At 52.0% G+C, this 24,332-nt stretch overlaps 2 protein-coding genes across 2 annotated transcripts in view; one reads left to right on the forward strand and one right to left on the reverse strand.

Moving 5' to 3' along the window:
* P4HA2 (prolyl 4-hydroxylase subunit alpha 2) overlaps positions 1 to 14,017 on the forward strand; it is a gene marked incomplete at its 5' end in the record, with an annotated part of 102,422 nt that extends 88,405 nt beyond the window's left edge. The window contains one exon of the mRNA XM_080675047.1: positions 13,912 to 14,017. Within this exon, the coding sequence (XP_080531173.1) occupies positions 13,912 to 13,937 (26 nt within the window). The 3' untranslated portion in view covers positions 13,938 to 14,017. The remainder of the gene's footprint in view (positions 1 to 13,911) is intronic.
* A 2,090-nt stretch (positions 14,018 to 16,107) lies between these two features.
* On the reverse strand, positions 16,108 to 17,992 carry CSF2 (colony stimulating factor 2; the record flags this gene model as incomplete). The annotated part of the gene is made up of 4 exons (XM_080673414.1): positions 16,108 to 16,215; positions 16,934 to 17,059; positions 17,688 to 17,729; positions 17,834 to 17,992. The coding sequence occupies 4 exons, from the start codon at positions 17,990 to 17,992 to the stop codon at positions 16,108 to 16,110; spliced, it is 435 nt and encodes a 144-aa protein (XP_080529540.1).
* Positions 17,993 to 24,332: the final 6,340 nt, after the last annotated feature.

Here is a 24,332-nt window from a genome sequence, read left to right on the forward strand (position 1 = left end):
GTGCCAGGATTGCTGTGGCAGACTTTGCAGGAAGCAGGTGTACAGAAGTAGATATATTAAGCAAGGTTGGAAAACTCACCCAAGGGCCCAGAAGATACCAAAATAATAAGGAATGTGCTGGAAAGAAGGGCACCAGCATTACTAAGAAGTAAAGTTGTGGTTGTCCTCTGTAGGTCAGGCAGTGGTGTAAGTAGCTCTGCCAGGTGAATCTTCAGACCTTGAGGTTTTTAAAGGTATCAGTAGTGGGAAAATACGTTGTGTCCCTAGGTGTGGCCTGTAGCTACCCTAGTGGACAGCCCGGCGTTAGTATCTGCATTGGAGAATTATACTTACCTTTTGAAAACAGCTCCTGTTATACTACTGAACGTTAGTGGAGCTGGAGGGCCTGATTGAGTGACCATGCCACTAGAACTACTTGTGATGGGTTTGTTTTGTCAGACCTACTAAGCCATTAGGTCAGGTGGGCTTAGCAACAACCTATTATAAGATGGAATCAAGTGTGAGCAGGATTGGAGGGCACAAGTAAGCTGCACAAACAAGTAACACAGAACCTATGTAATCACTTCCATGGCACTAGAGCCTCTCCCCTGTCTCACACCTATGACAATGTGTGTGATCCCCAAGGACCAGCTAATGGAGGAGGTTCACAAACAGGTCACATCAATATGTGAGTCAAGCCAAAAATAGTAACTATACTACCGCCCCACTCAGGAGTGACCTGGAAAGTGAGGAAAAATCTAACAGGCTAGAACTTCAGGTGGTATACCTGGCCATTGACTTTATATGGAGAGGTAGTCTGAAGTTAAAATACATGTGGACTCATGGGCAGCGGTAAATGGCTTGGCTGGTCAGGGACCTGGAAGGAGAAAGACTAGAAGACCTGGGACAAGAAAGTCTAGGATACAGACACGTGATGGAAAAATGTTAGTGGCGTGAAGTATGGAAAGCTTCATATTGCATGTTAATGCCTACTAGGAAGCATACTGCAAGGGAAGAAGTACAGTAATGGGGTAGACATAAGGACTCTTCCAGTTGATACTATCCAGCTTCTGTCATTGTAATCCCAGTGCTGGCGCAATGGGTAAGTAAATGTAGTAGCTAATGAGGGCAAGGATGGAGGCTATGTAAGCCCAATACCATGGACTCTTAACCACAGTTCATCTAGTTACTGCCACTCATCTGTCTAGACTTGCAGCCACAGAGACCAATCTTGAGCTCCACAAACAACACTGTGCCTCTTGGAGGTCAACAGGTCACTTGGTTGCCAATTGACTCCATTGACCCTCTTACACCCTGGAAGGGCCAGTGATTCATTTTGACAAAAATAAATACACATTCCAGGTATGGGGTTGCCTTTTGTATCTGCTGACATTAGCCAAATCACTATCCGAGGGCTTTCAGAATTTTTGATTCACTAGCATGAGATCTCATAGAATATCTTGTCAAGCCAAGGGATTCACCTTACATCAAAGAGTATGGAGGAGTAAGTCTATGACGGGTCATAGCACATACTGCACCATCCAGGAGCTGTCAGCCTTCAACAGCTGTGTCATCTTGGAAATGGTGCTTTATGAGGATAATGAGCCATCATCCTGAACACAGTTCTCACTGCAAGTCAAAGACCCATATATGGAACCATGTCCCAATAGGTATTATGCAAAGGTCTGAGAACCAAGAGATAGAAGCAGGAATGGCCCCTTTTACCATGGCCCCCAGTGACCACCTTGGGGAATTTATGCTTCCCATCTCTGTGGCTCTGGACTCTGTGGATTTAGAGATCCTTCCACTGGGGGCCACTGTGAGAGTTCTATTAAACTACAAGACTGCTGCCAGGGCACTTTGACCTCCTGTGGCCGGGGACCGGCAGAAAAGAAGAGTAGTCACCAGCTTAGCAGGGGCACATGAGCCTGACATCAGAGGAGGTAAGGCTACTGCTACACAGTGCTACACAATGAGAGCCACTTGGCTGCCTCTTTAGTACCCCCTCCCCCAATTTTGGCAATAAAGGGACAAATGCAGCAACCCCAGGCTGAAATGGAATCAGACCAGGAAATAGACCCCTCAGGGACTGGGTCATGCCACCAGAGAAGCCACCAGGATGAGCGTATGTGCTAACCAAGGGGGAAGGAGAATCTGGAATAGATAGAGGAAGAGGTGAGTACCAGTTGCTGCCCTGAGATCAGCTACAACAGTCCATCTCACCAAGTTTCCTGCTGGAAGAGAAGCACTAGTAGAGGGTTATTCGCCCCGCTTAGGAGTGCTGCTGGAACACAGCTGTCTGGGGATTTTCTTGGTTGAAAATACTTGTCATGGCTCCTTCCAGGGACAGCCTACGTCTAATTACGGGTCAACATGAAGGAATAAAGGCCAGGACCTTTCAGACCCTCAGATATTTGGGCCCTGGAGGTATGGGGGTTAGGAGAAAAACTGGCCAATTGGAGCTTAGCATCCTCTGGTAACCACAGAAGCACAGGACTGCAGCCTCAGCCTGGCACTGTCCACATTGTGCCCACAGAGACTGGACTCACAGTGATCCCTAAGAAGACCTTTTCCAGGACAAGCAGGCCCCTGGACCTGCTTGGTGGCCCCAGGAGGGATATGGGGCAGCCTTTCCCTACCCCACAAGGCTGGGAAGGGGAAGCGAGGACAGGGGATTGGACTGCTTTTGAGTCTGGCTTTAAGCACAGTGAGGGCCTGCTCCCTTCTTGGAGACTATGGTGTAGGGGCAATTATTGCCCTAGAAAGAGTCCCTCTAAAGCACAGTGCCAAGAGGGAGAAACTCCATAAGCCTCTGGGCTGAGCTCAGAACAGTACTGCCACTTTCCACCCTGACCATAGCAGCTGTGTCTTTGTCCCCGCCAAGGACTCCAAGTCTGTCTGTCCATCTATGTCTCTCAATCTGTCACTGCCACTGCCACTGTTTCCGGCTGGTTGCTGTTCCTTCCAAGCTCTGTCTGAATTTATCTGTCAGTGCCAGGTATTCTGTCAGTGTCTGTCTATCTGATATGATCAAGAGCCCTGAGCTGTGTCTGTTTGTCTGTCATTGTCATGGGCCAACCTCTCTGCCTCTGACTTGTGGACCTTTGGACTGGCTGACTCTAAGGAAAGATGCTCCTTCCCACTGTGGGGGTTCATGATAACTAGAGGACCCAGGATCAGGCCATTCCTGGTGTTTTTTTTTTTTTTTAATAAATCTTTATTCAGATTATTACAATTATTTCTCCTTTTTCCCCCCATAGCTCCCCTCCACCCAGTTCCCACCCCACCTTCTGCCCTTACCTCCCCACCACTGTCCTCATCCATAGGTGTATGATTTTTGTCCAGTCAGTTCATGAACCCCCCCCAAACCCCTTTCCCCCTGAGAATTGCCAGTCCACTCCCTTTCTATGCCCCTGATTCTATTATATTCACCAGATTATTCTGTTCCTCAGGTTTTTAATTCACTTGATTTTTAGGTTCACTTGTTGATAGATATGTATTTGTTGTTCATAATTTTTCTCTTTACTTTTTTCTTCTTCCTCTTCTTTAAGAATACCTTTCAGCATTTCATATAATACTGGTTTGGTGGTGATGAACTCCTTTAGCTTTTTCTTATCTGTGAAGCTCTTTATCTGCCCTTCAATTCTGAATGATAGCTTTGCTGGGTAGAGTAATCTTGGTTGTAGGTTCTTGCTATTCATCACATTGAAAATTTCTTGCCACTCCCGTCTGGCCTGCATAGTTTCTGTTGAGAAATCAGCTGACAGTCGTATGGGTGCTCCCTTGTAGGTAATTAACTTTTTCTCTTGCTGCTTTTAATATTCTCTCTTTGTCTTTTGCTCTTGGCATTTTAATTATGATGTGTCTTGGTGTGGTCCTCTTTGGATTCCTTTTGTTTGGGGTTCTGTGGGCTTCCTGGACTTGTAAGTCTATTTCTTTCACCAGGTGGGGGAAGTTTTCGGTCATTATTTCTTCAAACAGGTTTTCAGTATCTTGCTCTCTCTCTTCTTCTGGCACCCCCATAATTCTGATGTTGGTACGCTTGAAGTTGTCCCAGAGTCTTCTTACACTATCTTCAACTTTTTGGATTTTTTTTTTTGCTTTTTGCTTTTTCGGTTGAGTGTTTTTTGCTTCTTTGTGTTTCAATTCTTTGACTTGATTTTTGTGTTCCTCTTGTCTGTTTTTGGGTCTCTGTATAATATTTTTTATTTCAGTCAGTGTATGTTTAATTTCTAGTTGGTCCTTTTTCATATCTTCGAGGGTCTCGTTATATTTATCGGCCTTTTCTAGGATATTCTTAAAAAGCCTTATAACCGTGGTTTTGAATTCTATATCCAGTCGTTTGTTTTCCTCCATTTCTTTCATTTGTGATCTGATTCTTTGATGCCGCATTTTCACTCTTCCCTGAGTTGGTAAGGTAGATTTGTGTGCTAGGTTTCCAATATGGCCCAGTGGGTCTGCCTCCCCAGTTAACCTGAGGTGGACACTCTTGGTGCGCCCCTTTGTGGACTGTGTGTACAGCCTTGTTGTAATTAAGTCTTGATTGTTGTTGGTATCACTGGGAAGAATTGACCTCCAGGCCAGTTGGCTGTAAGGATCAGCTGTGTCTATGCTGGGAGAAGTTCGGTGCTGGAGACAGCCTTATAGGATTAGACTTGCCAAATTGCAATAGCCTCTTTGCTCAGCTTGGATGGGGCGGAGTCTCAGTCTTGGCTTCCTGTCAGCCTTACCCTTGCGCGCACGTGCGCGCCTTCAGACCTCCACCTTCCCTGGCTCCTGAGTCTCTGCCCGAGAGTCCAGACTCCCCCCACAAGAGCGTGGGTCCCCAGGGGCTCACCTGGAACCGGGGTTCAGTGCAGTCAGGAACCTCCGACTCCCTTCCACTAGGGAAAGCCTGTGGCAACCTCCGCAGCCTTTGTGCGCACTGGCGTGCGCACGCGCACTTTCAGTCCTCCGCCTTCCCCGGCTCCGGAGTCTCCGCCCGAGAGTCCAGACTCCCCCCACAAGAGCGTGGGTCCCCAGGGGCTCGCCTGGAACGGGGGTTCACTGCAGTCAGAACTGAGGCTCAGTGCATTCAGGAGCCTCTGACTCCCACTAGGGAAAGCCTGTGGCAACCTCTGCAGCCTTTGTGCGCACTGGCGCGTGCGCGCTTTCAGTCCTCCACCTTCCCCGGCTCCCGAGTCTCCGCCCGAGAGTCCAGACTCCCCCCACAAGAGCGTGGGTCCCCAGGGGCTCGCCCGGAACTGGGGTTCAGTGCAGTCAGAACTGGGGTTCAGTGCGGTCGGGGGCTTCCTTCCCCCTTCCGCCAGAGAAAGTCAGCCAGGCTCTCAGCCGCCCTTCCTCTCTGCGCGCACAAAGACCCTTTGCCGTACCTCCAATTCTCTGTGAGCTTTTCTCTTTCCTTCTAGTTGTAGAATTTTCACTCAGCCAGCTTTCCTGTGGTTCTGGATGGTGTCCGTTCTGTCTTTTAGTTGTAGTTTTGAAATTGTTGTGCATGGCAGCAGTTTAGGTGCTTACCTATGCCGCCATCTTGGTTTCTCCCATTCCTGGTGTTTTTATTTGGTCATAGAGCCCAAGGTTGTATCACTCTGTCCTTGAACTTTATAGGCACAGGAACCTGTGGGGTGACAGTGGCCCAGGGGCATGTCCTGGGACTCTTGCATCTTCCTCTGATCTCTACTTGGTTTCTGACACTGATTGGTGTGCATTTTCAGGGCTTAGATTGGTAAGAAGGGGTGTTAATATCCATCTGAGTCACAGCCCTTGTGACTCTGGCCTGGGTGTAGCTGTGCCCCGGCCCCAAGGAGGGCTAGAACTTCTGTTTCATTTGAGGACCCGGGAGGGGCCCTCAGCAACTGCCTCAAAGAGATTCTGGTGGGAGATGGAGCCGAGGACTATGCAGGTCAGTCAAGGAGAGCTTCTGGGGTTGGGGGGCCAAGGGGAGACTGAATTCTCGAGTAGCTTCTGACTTGAAGCTGTGGCTCCAGCAGCGGTAGCTGTTTTCCTGGCACATAAACGGGCCCTATCCTTGTCCAGCTCCGCTACCAGGAAAACTTGGGGCTGCCCCAGGCTGTGGGCTGGAGGAAAAATGACACATTGCCAGGAGCTGGGCTTCCTTCCCTTCTGCTTCCTTTGAGATAGTTCCCAAATTAATTAAGTGGGAAAGGGAGCAGGCAGCTATGCTGCTGTTGGGCTCCCAGTTCCCCTGGTTCCTGGTTGGCCCACGGTTATCCTCTTTGCTCAGCTCTCAGATGCTATTGTTGAGAAGTATCATGATCACACCCTTGGCTATGTAGTGAGTACCTTATAGCTTGGTGCTTACCTTTGCTCCACGGAGCATTCTCTCAACTTTGGTAAATTCACGCTGCCTTTCCATCCTAATTTCCATTAAACCTGTGTGTTTTTCTTTTAATCAGAGGTGAGAAGAGGCTTACTTTCATCAGACCCTGGACACAGCTGCTGCTGGCATCTATGCAGTGAGGGGTCCTCCGCAGATCTGGGGAATAGAGCAGGGATCAGAGCAGACACTTCACAGCACCCCTGAGACCCAGGACATGGGCAGGCAAGCCCCAGAATAAGTGTTGAGGAGGAGGATACCCCTTTAGAAGACATGTCCACCCCCCACTGGACTCTGGCCTATCCCATTGCGGGGGCCAGATATCAATCATGTAGCTGGAATGCATTCCAGGCACAGGGGCCAGGGGATGTTAGGAGAGCTGTGGCTGGTTTATGTCGCTGGAGCCCAGAGCTGCTGTGAGGGAGAAGGAGGGTTGTGAGCAATGAAGCTTGGGGGGTAGGTGGGTGGGTGGGTGGGTGGGAGGGTGTAGGGGCCATGGGGCCACAGTGGCAAGGCAGGGCCTTAGACCAGACCAAAGGGCTTGGAGTTCACACTGAGTCAGCAGGCAGCCCATATGGGATACAGCCAGACAAATCCTCTAAAATGTAAGCACTTCAAGGGTGGGTTTCCTACTGAGTCTGGCAGAGTTCCTGCTACTTCCCAGTCACTAAGTAAATATTTGTTGAATTAATTAATCGTACCTTATAGCCTGGTGAGAAACCTATCTGGTTGCCAGGGGCAGAGAAGCAGGAGGGGTATGCTAGAGACCCCTGTGGGGCATTGGAGGTGCTCACCTGCATGGGAGAGTGGATTGGGCCACGGCAAGACTATAGGATGGAGAGAACTCCAGATTTGAAAGGGGCCAGGAAGATGAAAGCACTAAGCACATGGTGGGGTACTGACTAGGGGACTGAAACCCCAAGAAGAACCCAGATCACTACCCAGGGCTGAGCCCCTTGGCCTGGTCTCTACTAGGATGGCAGCCAATGATAGTTTCCTCACTGCCTCCAAGAAGCTCAGAGGCCAGAGACTTGTAGACAAGGGCTGTACTCCACAGTGCCCTGGCAAGACACCATCCACATCCATGTCAGACTGGGCCTTCTTGCGCTAACTCCCCCAAAAAGGAGACGCTGGAAGTGAGGCCGTCCCTCCACAGACTTGGCAGCACGGGGAACTGACGAGTGATAATCTGGCTAATTTCCTTTTGTTGAGCAGACTTCGCTGCAGCCTGTCTGAGCCAACCTCCCCAAGGGCAGGCCCCATGACCCTGTGAGCAAGGTCTGACCTCCGCCCAGGCTTAGTTGGATTTGGGTTTTGTTTCCCAGCATTTGGGTGTCAGAATGTGGACAATTAGGCAAGACTGAACAATGTAGAAAAGGCTTTCCAATAATGATGAGGACATTTGGCAGTCAGCGTCAGGTCACGTGAAGGGAGAGTAGGGACCTAGTGTCTGATGGGTAAGCAGTGTCTACAAAAGCAGGAAAACCAACAGCAGTGTTGTTTTTAAAAGACTTTTCCTTGGAAAAATGTTTGGCAGTAGCTAAAATATGTATATCCTATGACCCAGTAATTCCACACCATTCCCAGCATTTTCAACAGAAATGCATACGTATACTTACCAACATACGAGTACAAGAATGTTTATAGTAGTTTTATTTATCTCACCCAAAAATCAGAAACAGCCAAAACAGGCCGTAGAGTGGGGAAATGCATCGTGGGACATGGGATAATGCCCAGAAATGGAAAGAACAGACCACAGCTACATGGGACAACTAGAAAGAGTTGTACAGACATGACATGAGCAAAGAAGTTAAACATAAACGAGAGCACAGTCTATGATTCCACCGAAATGAAGTTCAAGACTGGGTAAAAGGAATTATGGCGATAGCAGTTGGAATGGTGGCTGTGCATAGAGGGATGGTTTCTGACTAGGAAAGAGAAAGCTTAGGAAGCCTCTGGGGTGCTGGAATAGGTTCTCTGTCTCTCTCTGGGTACTGGTTATGTAAGTTTAAAGACACACACACACACACACACATATATAAATTCATTGAACTGTATACTTATGTACTTTATTGGATAATAATTCAACTAAAAATAACATTTTTTTAAAAGAACTTTCCCCACCTTTAGAAGAACTGCAGGATTTTGAAGGAAATACTGACCTTCCCCTTGGGTGAGGGCCCAGAGGTGTGTTTGAGGGCAGAACCTGGGGAGTTTATGCTCATCTTCCCTTGAATTGAGAAAAAGGGAGAGAGATTTTCAACAAATCATCTCTCAGGTTGAAAGAGCAGGTCTAGGCCAGAGATAACATCAGTGGCAAGAACATGAAACTGTTTCGCTGCTCTTATCTCAAACCACAGTGAAAAATAACATGTGAAGTTGCATCTTTCCTGGCAGCCATAGCTCAGGGTCTCCTCACAGGAGGGAAATTGGTCAGCTCTTTCCGAAAACAAAGACTATGCCCAGCAGCCCTTCTGAGGGCCCAAAAAGGGGGCTTCTGTGGGGCAGGCCTGATGATTCTACCTAGCCTACCACCTGGATGGTCCTGAGGAAGTCCCAGGACTCTCTGGCCCGGGGGTGGGGAGCTTCCAGCACTGTAGGAAAGTGAAAAGGCCCTGTCATATCCCAGCTCCATCTTGTGGGCTGGCCCTGCTCTGCCCTGCCCTGCAGACCTGGATGCTATGAGCATTCTGGCCTCCCCTCTCCTCAGAGGGACAGGGAAATCGGGGCACTCCCAGCAGAGACAGGTTTCCCTGGCTCTCCCCCGAGGCCCAGGCAGCAGGGCTCTGCATCTGGCTAGGCCTTCTTGTGTCAGGCAGGCTGGCCTGAGGCTGGAGCCTCTCTGTTCCTGCCATGATCCCACTTCACAGATTTGAAAAGCAGACCGAGAAGAGACCTGCAAGCCCGATTTGTTATTTGCAAAGCCCATGTAACAAGCTTGGAGGTTCCAGGGCAGGAGCTATGGGATACAGAGCGACCAGCCATGGGCTTTCAACACAAACAGCAGCTTGCTCAGAAGCTCAGGCTGGTCCATGCAGCCCCCGTCTTCCACTTCCAATCATACAGACCCCAAGTTCCCAAGCACGTACATGTGCAGACAGCCAGGAAGCAAGAGGAGTAAGGGCTCAGGAACATGGCATATGTGGGTTCCAGGGCCAGGCCTGCCCACTGGGGCTGTGATGCAGGCTGGTTATGTAGCCTCCATCTGTGACTCCAGCACAATGACAGTTGTGAGGTTGGGTGAGGATGCCTGGATAACACTTTGCATCCTCCAGGCCCATACTGAGAGCTGCCCTGCCTGCTGAGGAGGAGCAGACAGGCCTCTTCTGCTGTCCATGCTATCTCTGAAAGAGGGTACCAGCGTTCGGGGCTTTGACGTGAGCAGCCCCCATTAGCTAATCACTAGCATGTTGGCTGAACAACCAACTTGGGGAATCAGTCGGTGTGATGTGAGCCACCATGAGGACCCCCACTTAGCTGGGGACACTGAGGATGCAAATTCTCTATAAGCAAGGGGACTGACCACATTATACCCACTGACCTTGGCACTTAGCCTTTCTTCTCAGGTCATGCCATGGCCACATTTAGGGCCATCACAGGATGGAAAATCCAGAAGAAAGCTCCCTGCCATCCCTCCACCCAAGTCATTATCCCTTTCCCTTCCAACCCTGAGGTCACACAGGGTCACCCCAGCATCAGTGCCATTCTGGAACTTTCACAGGTGCCTTGTCATGTTAGCTTCATGTCCATCATTTCATTCCATGGACTGACCATTGGCTATTTCTGTGGATGAAACTTTTCTCCTTCTGTGTGATCCCTCTGAATATGAACGTTGAGTCAAAGGCCGTGCTATGGCCCATACAGAGACTGCCATGTGGCTGACAAGGGGGCTGTTCCACTTCACAAGGTCTAGCATATGAGAGAGGGCTTCCCTGCTGCTTTAGTGCACACCTTAGATTCCTGGTTCTACTGATTTCTGAGGGGTGGTGGGATGAGCAGGCAGAGGAGATAGAGAGTTGAGGTGGTTCCTGGGGAGGCCTCTGTGAAGGGAGTAGGAGGGACTGTTTTACTGTCCTGGGAAATCTTGATGTGTGAATGAACCCGTTCCTCAGGCCACCCAGCCCTCTTCTCCCTCCTGGTCTAGAGATGGGCCTAGCAAAGTTGAGAGTTTGTCCTCAGGGTCAACATGGGCCTTCCTCAGGCCTGCTCATGGTTATCTCCCATGGAGAGAGATAATTTGGACCTGCTTCCTGGCCTTCTAGGAAAACAGGGTATCCAGAGCCAAGCCCAGACAATTGGGGGTCAGGGCCTTGCCTTTTGTGCCCAGGTTTCCAGCCCAGAGTTCCAGGCTTCCAAAGTACCGGCCTCTCCTTAGATCCCAAGGCAGCAGTACCAGTAGGCTCCAAGGAAACTATGAGCTCAGAAACTGAGCACATGTCCCCCCGCACCCGGTTCCAGCCCCCAGCAGGTTCCCCACTACCACTGTCCAGGTCTGAGCCTGGTTGAAGGGTAAACTAGGGCACATAGAAAAGGTTATCAGGGAGATGAAGGCAATTTCTGAGTGTGGTATAGCCACCTTCCCACCTGGACCTTCCCAACTTTCCTGTTTCTCAGGAGAGGTACCAGAGGCTCTGTGTCAGCCTGTTTCCCTAAAGTTGAGCCAGATGCTTTGAGGCCTCTAGTTTGACCAATACTTTGAACATTGGCCATGGTCTGGCCTCTGGGCTAGAGTCCACCCCACCTTTGTGGATTCTGGCTGAGAGACTGAGGCACCTGTCCAGGGTCACACAGCAAGCTAGTGGCAGGCCAGGCTCGTGCACATCCTGCTGTCCCAAACACAACAGTGAGATGACAAGGATGTACATGCAAGCCTCTAGCCCTCTACCATTAGGTGCCTCAGGCCAAGAGGAGGCTGGGTCAGTGAAGTGGCGGGTCTTCCTGCCAATGTGTCTCAGCATGCATCCCCAGACCCTGCTGCCTGTCAGGGAGGAGTGGTCTTCAGAAGCCTGAGCACCCAAGGGACAGGAGCTCACAGCCGCTGGGGACTGGACTGTGGGCTTTCTCAGGGCTGAAACCACTCTTGACTCCTAGTCCCATACTGACCCTGACACCAAACCTGAGTCGCAGGGCCACCCTCCATGTTCTGAGATAATATGGCAGCTTCACTCAGTCACACTTGCTGACCTCCAGCCTGATGTGGTGCCAAGAGGTGGAGTGGCCTAAGACTCCTAGGGCCAGGGAGGGGGTGGGCAAGGTGGTGGTGGCCTGTGTGCTGGCTGCAGGCATCATCTGAAGTGTCACAGCTTAGCAAGGTCTGTCAATGGGTAGACAGTGCAGACTCTGTAGGTCTGGCCTGGACCACGTTGTGTTATAGCTTGATACCTAATTATATTCCAGAACAATCCATCTTTGTCTTTCCTGATTTGGTGAAGGAACCCACAGTCTGAGAGGTTTAAATTGTAGGAAGTTGATTGTGGGGTAATCTCACTTCCAATAAACGGTTCAAATGATTAGGTTAGGGTTAGACTTGAGGGTGGAGGATCAGAGCATGGAAGCACTTCAGGACAGGGCAGGGCCTTGTGCTCTGGGGTGTTAGGGCATTAGTAGTTAAGGAGGGCTCCAGTTGTGCAAGGAGGCACTGGAGCATGTGTGAGGGGCCCTGTAGGCCAGGCGAGGGGCTTTACTTTCAAGTCAGGTCTGGAAGAAGCTAGGAGTTTGGAGATGCCTGGTCCTTGTGGGCCCCCCATCTGGTCCAGGTCCCCGGAGCCACTCCCCAGGGCTGACCCTTTGTGGCCACACTGAGCCCTCAGGGCGTGGGGGTTGAATTAAACTTCAAGCTCCCCAGGAGCTGTAGTAGAGACCAAAGGAGGGAGGACCTGGGGAGGGGGGTCTGGGCAAAGATCAGACTTGAGTTCTGAAGGACACAGAGAAAAGTGGGGGCAGTAACAAGCTGCACAGACCTTGATGGGGCCCCTACTGTGTGACTACTGGCACTGGAGTGGGTAGCACTGGGGCCATGAGGTGGGTTTCCCACTTGCCCTCCTGGGCCTCCTCCTGGGAGACCTCTGGGCCCTGGTTATGGTGCCACCAATCCCAGCCCCCTGCCTCTTTCAGTCCATCAAGGCCCAGGGAGACTGGACTCTGTCACCAGCGTTTCCATGCCCCAGCTTTATTGGAGCAGCAGGCGCTAATATATCAGTTACAGAAATATTTCTTCAGGCACAGCCCCTTCATTACCACCCTCAGCCTCCTCTGCCAGCCCAGGGCTGGTACCCCCCACCCATCCCAGACGTCAGTTGTTCCCGATGCTCCTCCATTCCCATTTTCTGCAGCTTTAACCATATATACCAGGCTCCCATGAGAGGACAGAGTCTCAGAGGCTACCCTCAGTCCTATTACATGATTTCCATACTTCTATGTACAGAATAACACTCTTTAAGGCGTCCTTGAACTGTGTGAAATCACTGTACTCAGAAGTACAGTTCTTGGGTGATCCTTGCGGCTAAAAAAGAAATATATATTTAAGTCATTGCAGCAGAAAAAATAAAAGGGTCACATGGTAAACTCCCCATCTGCTAGGAGGTAACTTAGCGTCTGTCTTAGGGAGGGCACTGGGGCCCATTTGCTGATTGTGGAGCCCAGGGCCTTGGGGAAAGAGTCAGTGGGGTGTGGGCAGGTCACGGCTGCCCAGGACAGGGACACAAGGATGAGCAGGGGACTGTGCGCTGGATAAAGAGAGTGGAACACCTCAGTCATTTCCCCACAACACCTCCCCCCCGCCCCACAACCACTGCCTGGCAGGGATTGGCACTGCATGGCCCTTTCCTCTCCCCAGGCTGAGTCCATGACCAGACCTGTCTCAGACCTACTCCACACTGACCCCTGTACACGGGGGCTTGGCAGAGAGCATGACAAACCTCCAGAACAACCCCGGGGTCCCCACTCCCACAAGCCCAGCCCACATCAGCTAGTGGGCTTTTGCATTGGAAAGTAGTTCCCGAGGCCTCCGGTGTAGCAAGCCGGGGCCATAAGAAGCCCTTTGCCCTGCTGGGCCTTTGGCTGTAGCGAGGAAAATAATGTGTCAGGTTCCCCCAAGAGCAAACAGCAACTTACTTGAAGCTTTGTGCAGATTTGGGTAAGATGTTTCATGTTCTCGTAAACCTTTTGTAGGTGTTCATTCTTGTTATCTTTCAAGAGGTTCTTCAGGGTGGAGATGAAGTCCTTTATAAACTCCCCATAGCAGGACTCCTGAAACAGGGTTGGGGCACTGGGATGATGGTGGTGCACAGCACAGCACCAGTTGACCGCCAACCTCATCCATCCCTGTCACCCTGGCCAGAGGAGCCCTGGGCTCCAATTCAGGCCCTGCCCTGATCCTCCCACAGGAGGCCTCTGAGCACTGCGAACTGTGCAGTGGGTCCCTGGTCTCTCCCCAGGCCCAGGGCTGGTCTGGGATGGTGATCAGAGAGCCCGGCAAAGCTCAGGACCTGGCCGTGGCTTCATCTGTTGGCTTGGCTGGAGGCTCCATCCTCAGACTCTCAGCTTTCTCCCCAGATTTCTCTCTCCAACATCTTTTCTTTTTATCTCTTCCCTAGGTGCCGACTGGGGTGATGGCCTTTGAAATAAGGTCCATGTGGTAGCTGCTCCTTACCTCGCTGGTGTTCTGGGGCCTTTTGAAGTAACCCTGGAAGCAGGAAAAGTTGGTCAGAAGCACAAAGGGCCACCAAAAGCCAAGTGATGTTTGATTGAAGACCCAGACTTACGTTGTATGTAGTGTTGTCAGCCGAAAGGTCCTTCTGAATCTCAGCACAGACTGCCGTGTGATTGTCATAGAGAGGCCCGCAGGTTATCTTCATCGGCGTGGAATGGCTCTCCAAGCACCAGAGCACACAAGCCAGGAGCACGAGCAGGTACATGCTGTAACTTAAAAGCAATCCGAGCCCTGGGCTTGGCGACATATCTGTGGGGAGGGATACCTATATATGTGGGTCTAAGGAAATGCTAAATCTCTTATCAGTCATCACCGCCTTAGGTGGAAGATAGAGAGGACCTTATCACCGGGCAAGATGTGCTTTTCATGCATTTTATATGACCACAGCACACTGCATGGATTCTTGTCTTCGTTGAAATGCAGGTTTGGTTCAAGAAATGTTATTCATACTCACATTTTGAGTCATGACCCTCCTGCCTATGTGTGGGGCAGGTCTTTGGCCAGGACTGGTGCTATCTGCAGGTCTGACCAGAGCACAGAGAGTGGATGGGGTGGAGAGAGAGCCAGCAGGGGCTACAGCTGCACCAACCCAGCTTCCCCAGACTTACCTGTTAGGGGGAAGACTGGCCCTGCTCCCACCTGACACCTGGGACACACCCACTTTCTCATAGTCCACAGGAGGGACTTGGGGGAACAGGAGCAAGGAAGTCTCCAGCCCTGCTGGCAAAGCAAGGGGAGAGAAGACAGCTGTTACGTTCTCGTTCTGACGGCCATGAATTTTAGGAGAAAGCACCTGATACAAAACTTCATGTACCAACATTCTGACTCTCAAAGATTAAGATCACCCATTTTGGGGAAACTTCAGTAAATACACTGAGTGGCCAGATTATTATGATCTCTGAGTGCATACTAATCTGACCACTCAGTGTATATCCTATATAATAAAAGGCTAATATGCAAATTGTCCATTGGACCAGCAGGCAGGCCGGCCAACCGCCCATGTCCCCTCCCCTTGGCCAGGCTGGCCGGACCCCACCCATGCACGAATTCATGCACCAGGCCTCTAATATATATATATGTATGTGTATGTATATGTATATGTATATGTATATGTATATATATGTATATGTATATATATGTATATATATGTATATATATGTATATATATGTATATGTATACACACACACACACACACACACACACACACACTGAATGGCCAGATTATTATGTGTTCAGAGATCATAATAATCTGGCCACTCAGTGTATGCTGAGCACTGATCCCTGTGGTTTGGTTTCTTTTCCCCAGAACAGCTAGACTACCTGCTGGTTTCCCTTAGGAGTGGTGAAGCCCTGACCGTGAGACAGGGTGTGGCCTCTGAGAGGCACAGGTGGTTTGCCTGATGCTAGTGGGCCTGTCTAGTCATCACCCAGCCAAGCCAATCAACCCTCAGGCCTGCCCAGGAAGGAGGATGCCCCTTCTCTGGGGCAAGTTTCCCACTGACTGGGTCCCTTGGATTTTTAAGTGAACCTGGAAACCTCTCCCTAGGATGGGAGCCCCTGTGCATCCTGGGAAGCACATCCAGGTGTGCTGAATGCTGCACCCAGGCCTCTCTCCCCTCCCCTCTACTCTGACAGTGCTGTCCACAGACAATGCTTGACCGGCTGCAGGCCCCAGCCCCTGCCCCCCCTCCCGGGAACCTTCCCCTATCCTGTAGGGAGGGCAGCACATTAGCATTTGCTCATGGTGAAAACAAACTGCAAAACTACACAAATAAGAACAGAATTTTAATAATTTATTATTATGGTAAGATATTTTGAATAAATACTAAGTAGAAGCATAAATAAATAAATAAATATTAAAATACATAAATATATAAATAAATATTAATGGTCCCTGCCAGTGTAAAAATCCTCCACCCAGATATGGGTCAGCATGGCTCAGTGCAAGTCCGTGGCCCCATGGCCTGGCCCATCCTGTGGCCCCTCCAAGGTGGAGATCCTGAGTTTTGGCTCTTTGAGGGTAGGAGGGCAGCGATCTGCAAGGTAAGCTCCCAGGGCTGGCTCCTGGACTGGCCTGCCTCATTTCTGGACTGGCTTCCAGCAGTCAAGAGGGGTGGTAAGTAGAAAAGCGTTCAGGTCCTCTTTGAAATTTTCAAAAGTGGTATTCTGGATTGCACAGAAAGTTTCCTTAAAGGAAAAAAAAAGAGAAAAAGAAAACTTGAGTCTAGGCGTGAGTGGGTAATGTGAGGGGGGGGAGAGGGGGGAGCACCAGCGTGTTTATGTGTCTCTTAGGACTCAGCGGTCAGAAGGCCCATCTCGGGCCTGCCTGCTGACTGGATAAGGTGACGTGTGTCACCCGAAGTTGGGGCCAGGGACCTGCAAAGTGCTGGAGGCTGGTCTGCTGGCAGTTTGGCCACTGGCTCTTTGGTCCCAAGCCAGGACAGAGCAGCTTGGCTGAGGCTGGCTCCAAACACCCAGAAAGGGCAGGAATACACAGGTCTGTTCCCACAAGAAAGGAATGGTTGGACTTTGTACATCCGGATATGCTTCCATCCTTGCTCCCATGCAATCCAGGAACCCCACCAGGGCCCAGGGAAGGTCCCCTGGGAGGTGGCACTTGGGCTTCGAAATTTCCTCTGTATCTTTGGCCTGACACAGAGTTTCCTTGGGTTTGCCTCACCTCTGACAAGAACAGAGAAGCTGCCACTAGGGGGCACTGTGGACTCTGGAGCTCCAGACTTGAACTCCTTGAGCCTGAAATGAGCTGGGCTGCTCTAATTACAAATCTGTTAACACAGATTCCCTTTGGTGTCCCGAACAGCCACCCCCAAAGGCCTCCCCTCTGCAGTCCTCCATCCTCCTAGACCAAGACCTTCCCGTTCGGGGCCCTGACACAGGCACTCACCAGGGTAGGGGGGCAGTGCTGTCTGTAGTGGCTGGCTATCAAGGTCAAGGAGCCCTCGAGCCTGGTGAGGCTGCCCCGAAGGCCCTTCATAAACACCTCCAGGCGGGTCTGCAGGCACGTCGGTTCCTAAGGAAAATATCCAGGCCTTGGTAAGCAGTGGTCAAGTGCCCTCCCCATCACTTCGTGTTCTCATCCCTGTCCCCTAAGAGTAGAGCCTGGGATGTCCCAGCTAGTCTCAGGCAGGTCCAGTCATATATGCTGCCCTGCCCCCTATCCACTGCAGGCACCAATCTGACTCCACCTCACTACTCAGCTCAGGCCACCCTCAGCCCGCACAGCATATTCCCTTGGCCTGGCATCTCAAGAGGGTCCCAGCCCCTAGGAAAGGAGGTCACTACCCCACTTTTCAGGGAAAAGGGGGCAGGGCATCACCTGGACCCCTCTGTGCCCCTCTGTAGCCATCACAGTGAGTGCCCCAAGTCAACAGTCCCTGCCTCATGACCAACCCCTGCTTACCCACCTGTCCCTGGTGACTCCTGGCCCCTTGAATGCTAGGTCTGTCCATGGCTGCTCAGATAATAAGGCAGCTCACGTGACTGCCACAGGGGCAAGGCCAGTGCCTTCTGAGCACACCTCCTTCTGGCAGCCAGCTGACTGGAGGGGAAGTGGACCACCTTGTGAGAATCCATCTAACATGGAGCCACCCTCTCCCCCAAAGGTCTCTGGGAAGGTGTGTCAGAGAAGAGCATCTTACCTGGGGGTTAAACATTTCAGAGACGACTTCTACTGTTTCATCCTATAGAAAAGGAAAATGCAGTGTTATGAAGCTGACAGGCAGGGCTCGTCCAGGCCAGGGGGGTTGGCCGCAAGGTGGCCCAGGCACAAGCCTCACTCACTCACCATCACAGCGGCAGGGTCATTGCTCCGTCCCAGAAAGCTCAGAGCTTCTTTAATGGCTTCCACATGTAGAAAGGGCCGGGTGACAGGGCTGGGTGGGCGGGTGGGTGCGGAGATGCTGCAAACCACAGTGCCCAGGAGCAGCAGGTTCTGCAGCCACATCCTCCTGAGGACTTTAGCCTTTCTCTCTGAATACTGGGCTCACTGGCAAAAGAGCTTTTATATGCACCGTTAGAGGAAATGATTAATGGTGACCACAAAACTCCCGGGAGGTGGGGGAACTACCTGAACTGTGGAATCTCCTGGCTCTTATCAGCTTCACATGGGAAAGGTGAGCCTTTCCCCAGGTGGTCACCATCAGGGGTTTTCATTAATGAGCCCTTCCAAGAATTCGTAGCCCACCCACCTGCCTCCTTGAGCACACTCTAGCCCTCCCTAGGCGGTCTGGCAGCCCGCTGAGCCTACCCCTTCTGTCTGAGGGACTCCAGACACAGCTTGGACTTCCTGGCCTGGAGTGACCAGAGGAGTCTCTGGGAGACTCTGGATCTAGCTACTACTCCCAAGCTCCCCATCCTGCCTGTTATCCTAAGAGGCATTTGGGCTGGCTGTGCCCACCCTGGTGTCCATTCCAATCCCAGCCTCCCCTTCAGCCCCTAGAGCCCTCTCCTCTGGCCACAGTGAGAGATTGAGTGTAAGGAGAACTCTCACTGCCCCACTCTCCACCAGGCAGATTCCAGTCAAATTGCTCACCTCAGTTCCAGCCGAGGGCCCAGAGCAGTTGATAAGCTCTGCTCAGCTAGGGTCTTCTTCCCTACAGACCCTGTGAGCAGAGGAAACGACAACCATGTGCCTGTCCAGCCAGCGGGACTGCAGGGTGTTCCTTCACAGTGAGATCCCGTCTTACAGCCAGTCCTGGTTTATGCAGCCCACACTGAACCCCAAAGCTGCAGAGGTGAGCTGGGGCTCTCAGCTGGGATGGGACCCTGAGTATGAATCCTGGCTCCAGCACACCGGGCTGAGTGACTCTTCGCTCAGCACGGTGAGCCTCACCTCCCTCCGAGGTGGGCAGTACCTTCCTACCTATTCCCCGCAGGCACCAGGAGCTTCTGGGGCTGGCGGTGGGTCGTGGCTGCATACACACCAGGTACAGGGAACAATGTTCTCTCTAACAAGGTCTCCCAGGCTTAATTTCCTACATGGCCTCCAGCTCCGGGGGCCTCTCCGTGGAACAGGAACTGTTTCTGGAAAAGCCACAGGCTCTTGAAAGGCTGACAAGTGTTTGGTTTTTCACAATGAAGTTTGGAGAGGATAGCACGAGGTTAGTTTTGTGGGTGTTTTTTTTTCCCAGTTAAAGTATAGTGGGCATATAATATTGTGTTCGTTTCCGATGTACAGCCGTGATTTGACATTTACAAGCCTTATGATGGGATCGTAACACTAAGTCTAGTACCCATTTGGCACCATACAAAATGATTGCGATATTGACTGTATTTCCTATGCTGTACATTACATCCTGTAACTTACTCTATAACTGAAAGTTTGTCCCTCTTATTTCCCTTCACCTTTTTCATCTACCTCCCCACCACCTCCCAGGACAGCATGCATTTGTGTTTGCTGCCCACACTGAGTTTCATGGCCGTGGGGGTGGTGGGTCCACATGTGTACATTTCTGGGTGTCTGTGTGCCTATGTGGTTGGAGGTGTCTGTAAATACAGGTGCATTGGGGGGGGTGTATTTTATAGGCGATCATCTGTGTGAGCCCCCATGCCATGCCACTCTGATATGGAAGAAGCTCCCCACACTGGGTGTGATGTTTCTGGGCCCCAGAGGCTGATTTGGCCTAGACTGATGGGGTCAGACACAAGCCAGAGCAACATGCGGGACTCAAAGGGCAGCCCTTGACAGCAGGTAGAACGCATAGTCTGAGTACTGCGGCCCAGGAAAGTAACTATGTGACGGGATAGTTGCTACCTTTGCATGGGAAAGCCAGGTCTTAGTCCTCTGGACCCCACTGGGGTTCCTGCCAGGATCTGGGGGCCACCATGAGGCCAGCCCTGTCTTTCTGAGCCTGGTGGAACATCCTAGAGGGCCAGGCTGGGGGTGAGAGTGGCATGTCTAGGCCCTGGCCCTTCCTCCTCTGAGGCCTCTGCTCAGCCCTTTCCAAGGAGCTCTCAGGGGGCACAAGGGGAATCAAGGATACTAGATGCCATAGAGTAGAGGTCTGTGTCAGACAGAGCCCCGGAGGCTCGGTGGTGGGGAGTGGGGTCCACAATTAGCAACTAAGCTGGTGACCAGGGAGGCAGAGAGCTGGTGTGGTCCCTCTGAGATGGAAGGTCACTTTTCTCCAGGAAATGAGTTGATAGTTAGTCAACAGATTTGTCCAATCAGCACCAGCCCCTGTTCTGGTGGGAGGTGGATGGGACTTTCCCACTGGTCCTCACATCTGGCCCTGGGGACCTCTCAGTCTGGTGAGAGAGACAGACAGCAGTGGACACTCCCATTGTGTAGTGCAGGCTGGGCGGGGGGGGGGGGGGGAGTTCAGAGCTGAGGGATCCCCAGGAAACCACTTCTCCCAGCTTGGGGGTCCAAGGGCACCAGAGAGCTTCCCAGGAGATGCTGTCTCCCACCGCACCCTGAAAGGGCAAGCAGAGTAGGTGGGCAAGCCAGGTTGTGGGAGGGAGGCGAGGATAGGGGGAAAGGACTTAGGGCACAGAAAAGCAGAGGGTTTTAGGAGCAGGTGTGGTTAAGATCAAGCAGGCTCCAGAGAGATTTAGAAGGTAGAGTTTTGATAGGACATGGTGGTGTAATGGACTCATTCATTCAGTATTTACTGAACACCTACTAGGTTCCCAACAAGGGAGGGGGATACAAAATGGTGGAAAACTGACAGAGTCCTGCCTTTATGGACTTTGTAGCCCTGTCGATGAAGGAGCAAGATTAATCTACTCACCCCCCTCCCCAAAAGTGCTTCTGGATATAACGAAGAAGAGTTAGGCCTGGCCTGCATGGCCCAGTGGTTGAGCATCCACCTATGAACCAGGAGGTCACGGTTCAATTCCTGGTCAGGGCACATGCCCGGGTTGCGGGCTCGATCCCCACTGTGTGTGGGGGGGTGTAGGAGGCAGGTGATCAATGATTCTCTCTCATCACTGATGTTTCTATCTCTCTCTCCCTCTCCCTTCCTCTCTGGAAAAAAGTAAGTTATATAAAAAGAGTTAGAACCACTGTCTAAGTGCCTAACTTGGGGACCCAGGGGACAAAGGAGTGGGTCTGCAGGGTCTAAGGGCCCATGAAAAGGGTTAGTAGTAATTCAGAGGCTGCATGTGCAGGGCCAGACCTGGGTCCATGTCCAAGCGGTCACTAAGGCCACAGAGGGCTATTCAGGAAGAAGGCCAGAACAGGAGTAGGGGCCTGATAACTGGTCAAAGGGCTGCCAGCGGCCAAGGCCCTGGGTGGGCAGGACAGGAGGGAGCACAGGAGCCATTGCAGAGGTCCACGCCCACAATGTGCCCTACCGGCGCCAAAGTCAGCACCGAAGGATAGAGGCAGGCTATGGGTTTGGCGCTGAGGTTCGTGGGCAGCCACTTATCTTTCTTCTGGAAAGATGACATCAGGGTTGAGGCCATTACATGGGCAGGCATTCCTAGATTGCACCGCATGGAAAGAGGCGGTGATACCATCTAGCGGGTGCACTGACTCAGGGGCCCCAGTGGGACTGTGGGAGGGCGGGGGCAGGACCATGATGGGTAGGCAGTGTGACTCCTCTTAGGCCCCCTTACACCAGGGCCAGGAGAAAACCCTCTGGAAGGGTTTTTTTAATGAATTTCCCTCCCACAGGCTCTAGAGGAAACAGGGGCTTGTGGCTACCCCAGGATCCTTATCACAAAGGAAGCTATCATAAGGGGAAGGAAACAGGCCTCCGAGTGCCTTGTGTCCCGTGGGACCTCTGCACGGGCATTCTCAGCTGACCTCACTCTTCCTGGGCCTGCCACCGTTCGGTGGGGTCCTGGTACTGGTGGCCCTCCCCGTCCACGCGGCCAATGGTGCAGACAGTATTTGAGCCTATATCCATCCGTGCTTCCCCAATGTCTTCTGTTCTCTCAGGGACCAGAAAACCAGGGAATGCTGGTCACCTGGCTAGACCAGCAGAGGGACGTCCCCCTCAGTACAGCTGTAAAGGGCGACTGCTCCAGGTGTTGGCAGAGAAGCTAGAGGGGCCTGTGACTGTCCCAGGGAAGCCCAAAGGCAGAATTTCCACAGCAGAGCCTGCCACCCAGGCTTCTCTCTGCCTCAGGCCTGGGCTCTCCACCACTGATCCCTGAGTAACTCAAGAAAGTCCCTCCTCCCTGAGCCTCTGCTTCCTCATCTGTACAATGGGTTTAATTATCACTGCCTCACAGAGGAAACTGTTGCCTGTATCATGAAACTTTGTGGGGAATCCTCCCAGGGAAGAGGCAGTGCTTCAACCTTTCCTCTCCTCTCCCCACCAGGTTGAGAGGTGTCTGAAGCCCAAACATTTTCAGGATCAGCTGCCCCTTGCCCAGCGCCAGGCTCAGATAGCATCTTTCTGGAAAGATGTGGTGGAGTGGAGAGCTCAGCCTGCAGCCACATTTGGGTCTCATGGGTTCCTGCCTCACCCTATGAGATCCCAGTGCAGGGACAGTACCACGAATGGCTCATCCTTCTCTGGGAGGGGGTTCAGGTCACTCCAGGCTACCCCAGACACATGAAGCAACATCTTTGGCCTTTGTGCTAGCAGCTCCAGGCAGACCCCTCCCACATCTCCTCTGTCTAGGTCCCCAGAGGTGCACCTCCAAAAGGCCAGGCTGTAAGACCAAACCCCAGTTCTGGTCCTGCTCACTGAGTATCCCCAGACCATGGGACTGGTGAGTCCTGACTGGTCTGGGAGGATCTGAGGGTGATTAACTCCCAACCATGTGTGGACTCTGCGTCCATACAACCAAGCCTCCAGGAAGCCCCACCACGTGCCCCACCTCACAGCACCCTGCATTCAGAGCTCACATCTGGTGGTCACTTTAAGGAGGGGACAGGGAGGACAGGGCCACAACTCCTCCCTGTCCCCTCCTTAAAGTGGGGCTCCCTGTGCACACCTCTCCCCAGTACCCCAGCACCTATACACAGTGTTAAGGGCACCACCCAGGGTGTACACCTAGAATGCACAGTCAGGGTGAGTGGTCATGAAATGAGAGAGACCCAATATAAGAGAAGGCCATGAGGAAACTCATTGATTGTGTGGGTTTGAGGCAGGAGGTGAGGAAGGAATCTGACAGTGAGGCCGTTTGCTGTGATGGGGAGGCTCAAGGTGGCACAGGGTTAGGGAAGTCAGTCCAGACTGGGCTGGATGCGGCAAGTTTGGGAGGTCACGGGACTTCCAGGAAGACAGATGTGGGACATTGGCCCAGAGGTCATGTTTCGATTCCTCATCAGGGCACCTGCCTGGGCTGCAGGCTCTATCCCTGGTAAGAGGTGTGTAGGAGGCAGCTGATCAATGATTTTCTCACATCATTCATGTTTCTAACCCTCTCTCCCTCTCCCTTCTTCTCCCTGAAATCAATAAAAACATTTTAAAAGAAGTTAAAAGAGGGGAAAATCATTAGACCAGAAGCCTTTACAACCCAGAGTCCTGCGGGTGCTCTCCCTGCCCTCTGTTGGACTGGAGTCCAGGCCAAGGTGCCTCCCTCTGGAGCTGATAGGCCGGAATTAAGGTTGCAGATGTGGGTTTTCCACTCTGGGCAGGATGGGTGGTTCTGGAACGAGCTTCCTTCAGGACTTTCTGAAGTGCCAGGCTCCCTTGAACTCTCCCTGGGGCTCTGTTCGGTGGGCACATCTCTTCCTTCTGGTTCGTCAGGCCCCAGATGGCCCTGACCTTGGGCCTGGAGGCCACATCTGCTCCCTGTTATGTACCTCTGCCTCCGGGCAGAGCCACTGCCTTCTTCCAGCATCTCCTCCGGAGGCCCCCAGCCCCTCCAGGGGTGACTGTCACTCAGGCTGAGAGCCTCGCAGGAGTGATAAAGGTGACAATGAATTAGGGATTTGTGAGGAAAGGTGGTCCACAAAGTGTCTCTGGATGGCTGGATGGGTCCCTGGGGATCTCTTCTTCCAGCCCAGGGCAACCCACTCATATCCCTCTCCCCCTCACACAAACTCATTCCCACTCTCCCAGCCATGTCCCAGTAGGGGTGTGCCCAGCTCCTTGTGTAGCTTCTTGGGGCGACAGCAGCTCCCTTTGTGATGAATGCAGGTTTGGGGGTGATAGGCCTGCCTTCAAGCCTGGCCACTCCTCACTGCATGTGACTTCCGCCTCTGAGCCCCAGTTGGCTCATCTCCACACGGAGGTGGCTTTGTTGGTTGTTGGCGAGTACTGGCCACATGTGCTGTACCCACCCCTACCCCCCAGACTCAGTCTCCCTGTCAATAAGAGAAGGGAGTGATTGATGGGGTCTGGACCAGTCTCCAAAACTTTCCTGTACCCTGAAGATGA

The sequence above is a fragment of the Plecotus auritus genome, assembly GCF_963455305.1.
Source record: "Plecotus auritus genome assembly, chromosome: 6".
NCBI classification, from domain to species: Eukaryota; Metazoa; Chordata; class Mammalia; order Chiroptera; family Vespertilionidae; genus Plecotus; species Plecotus auritus.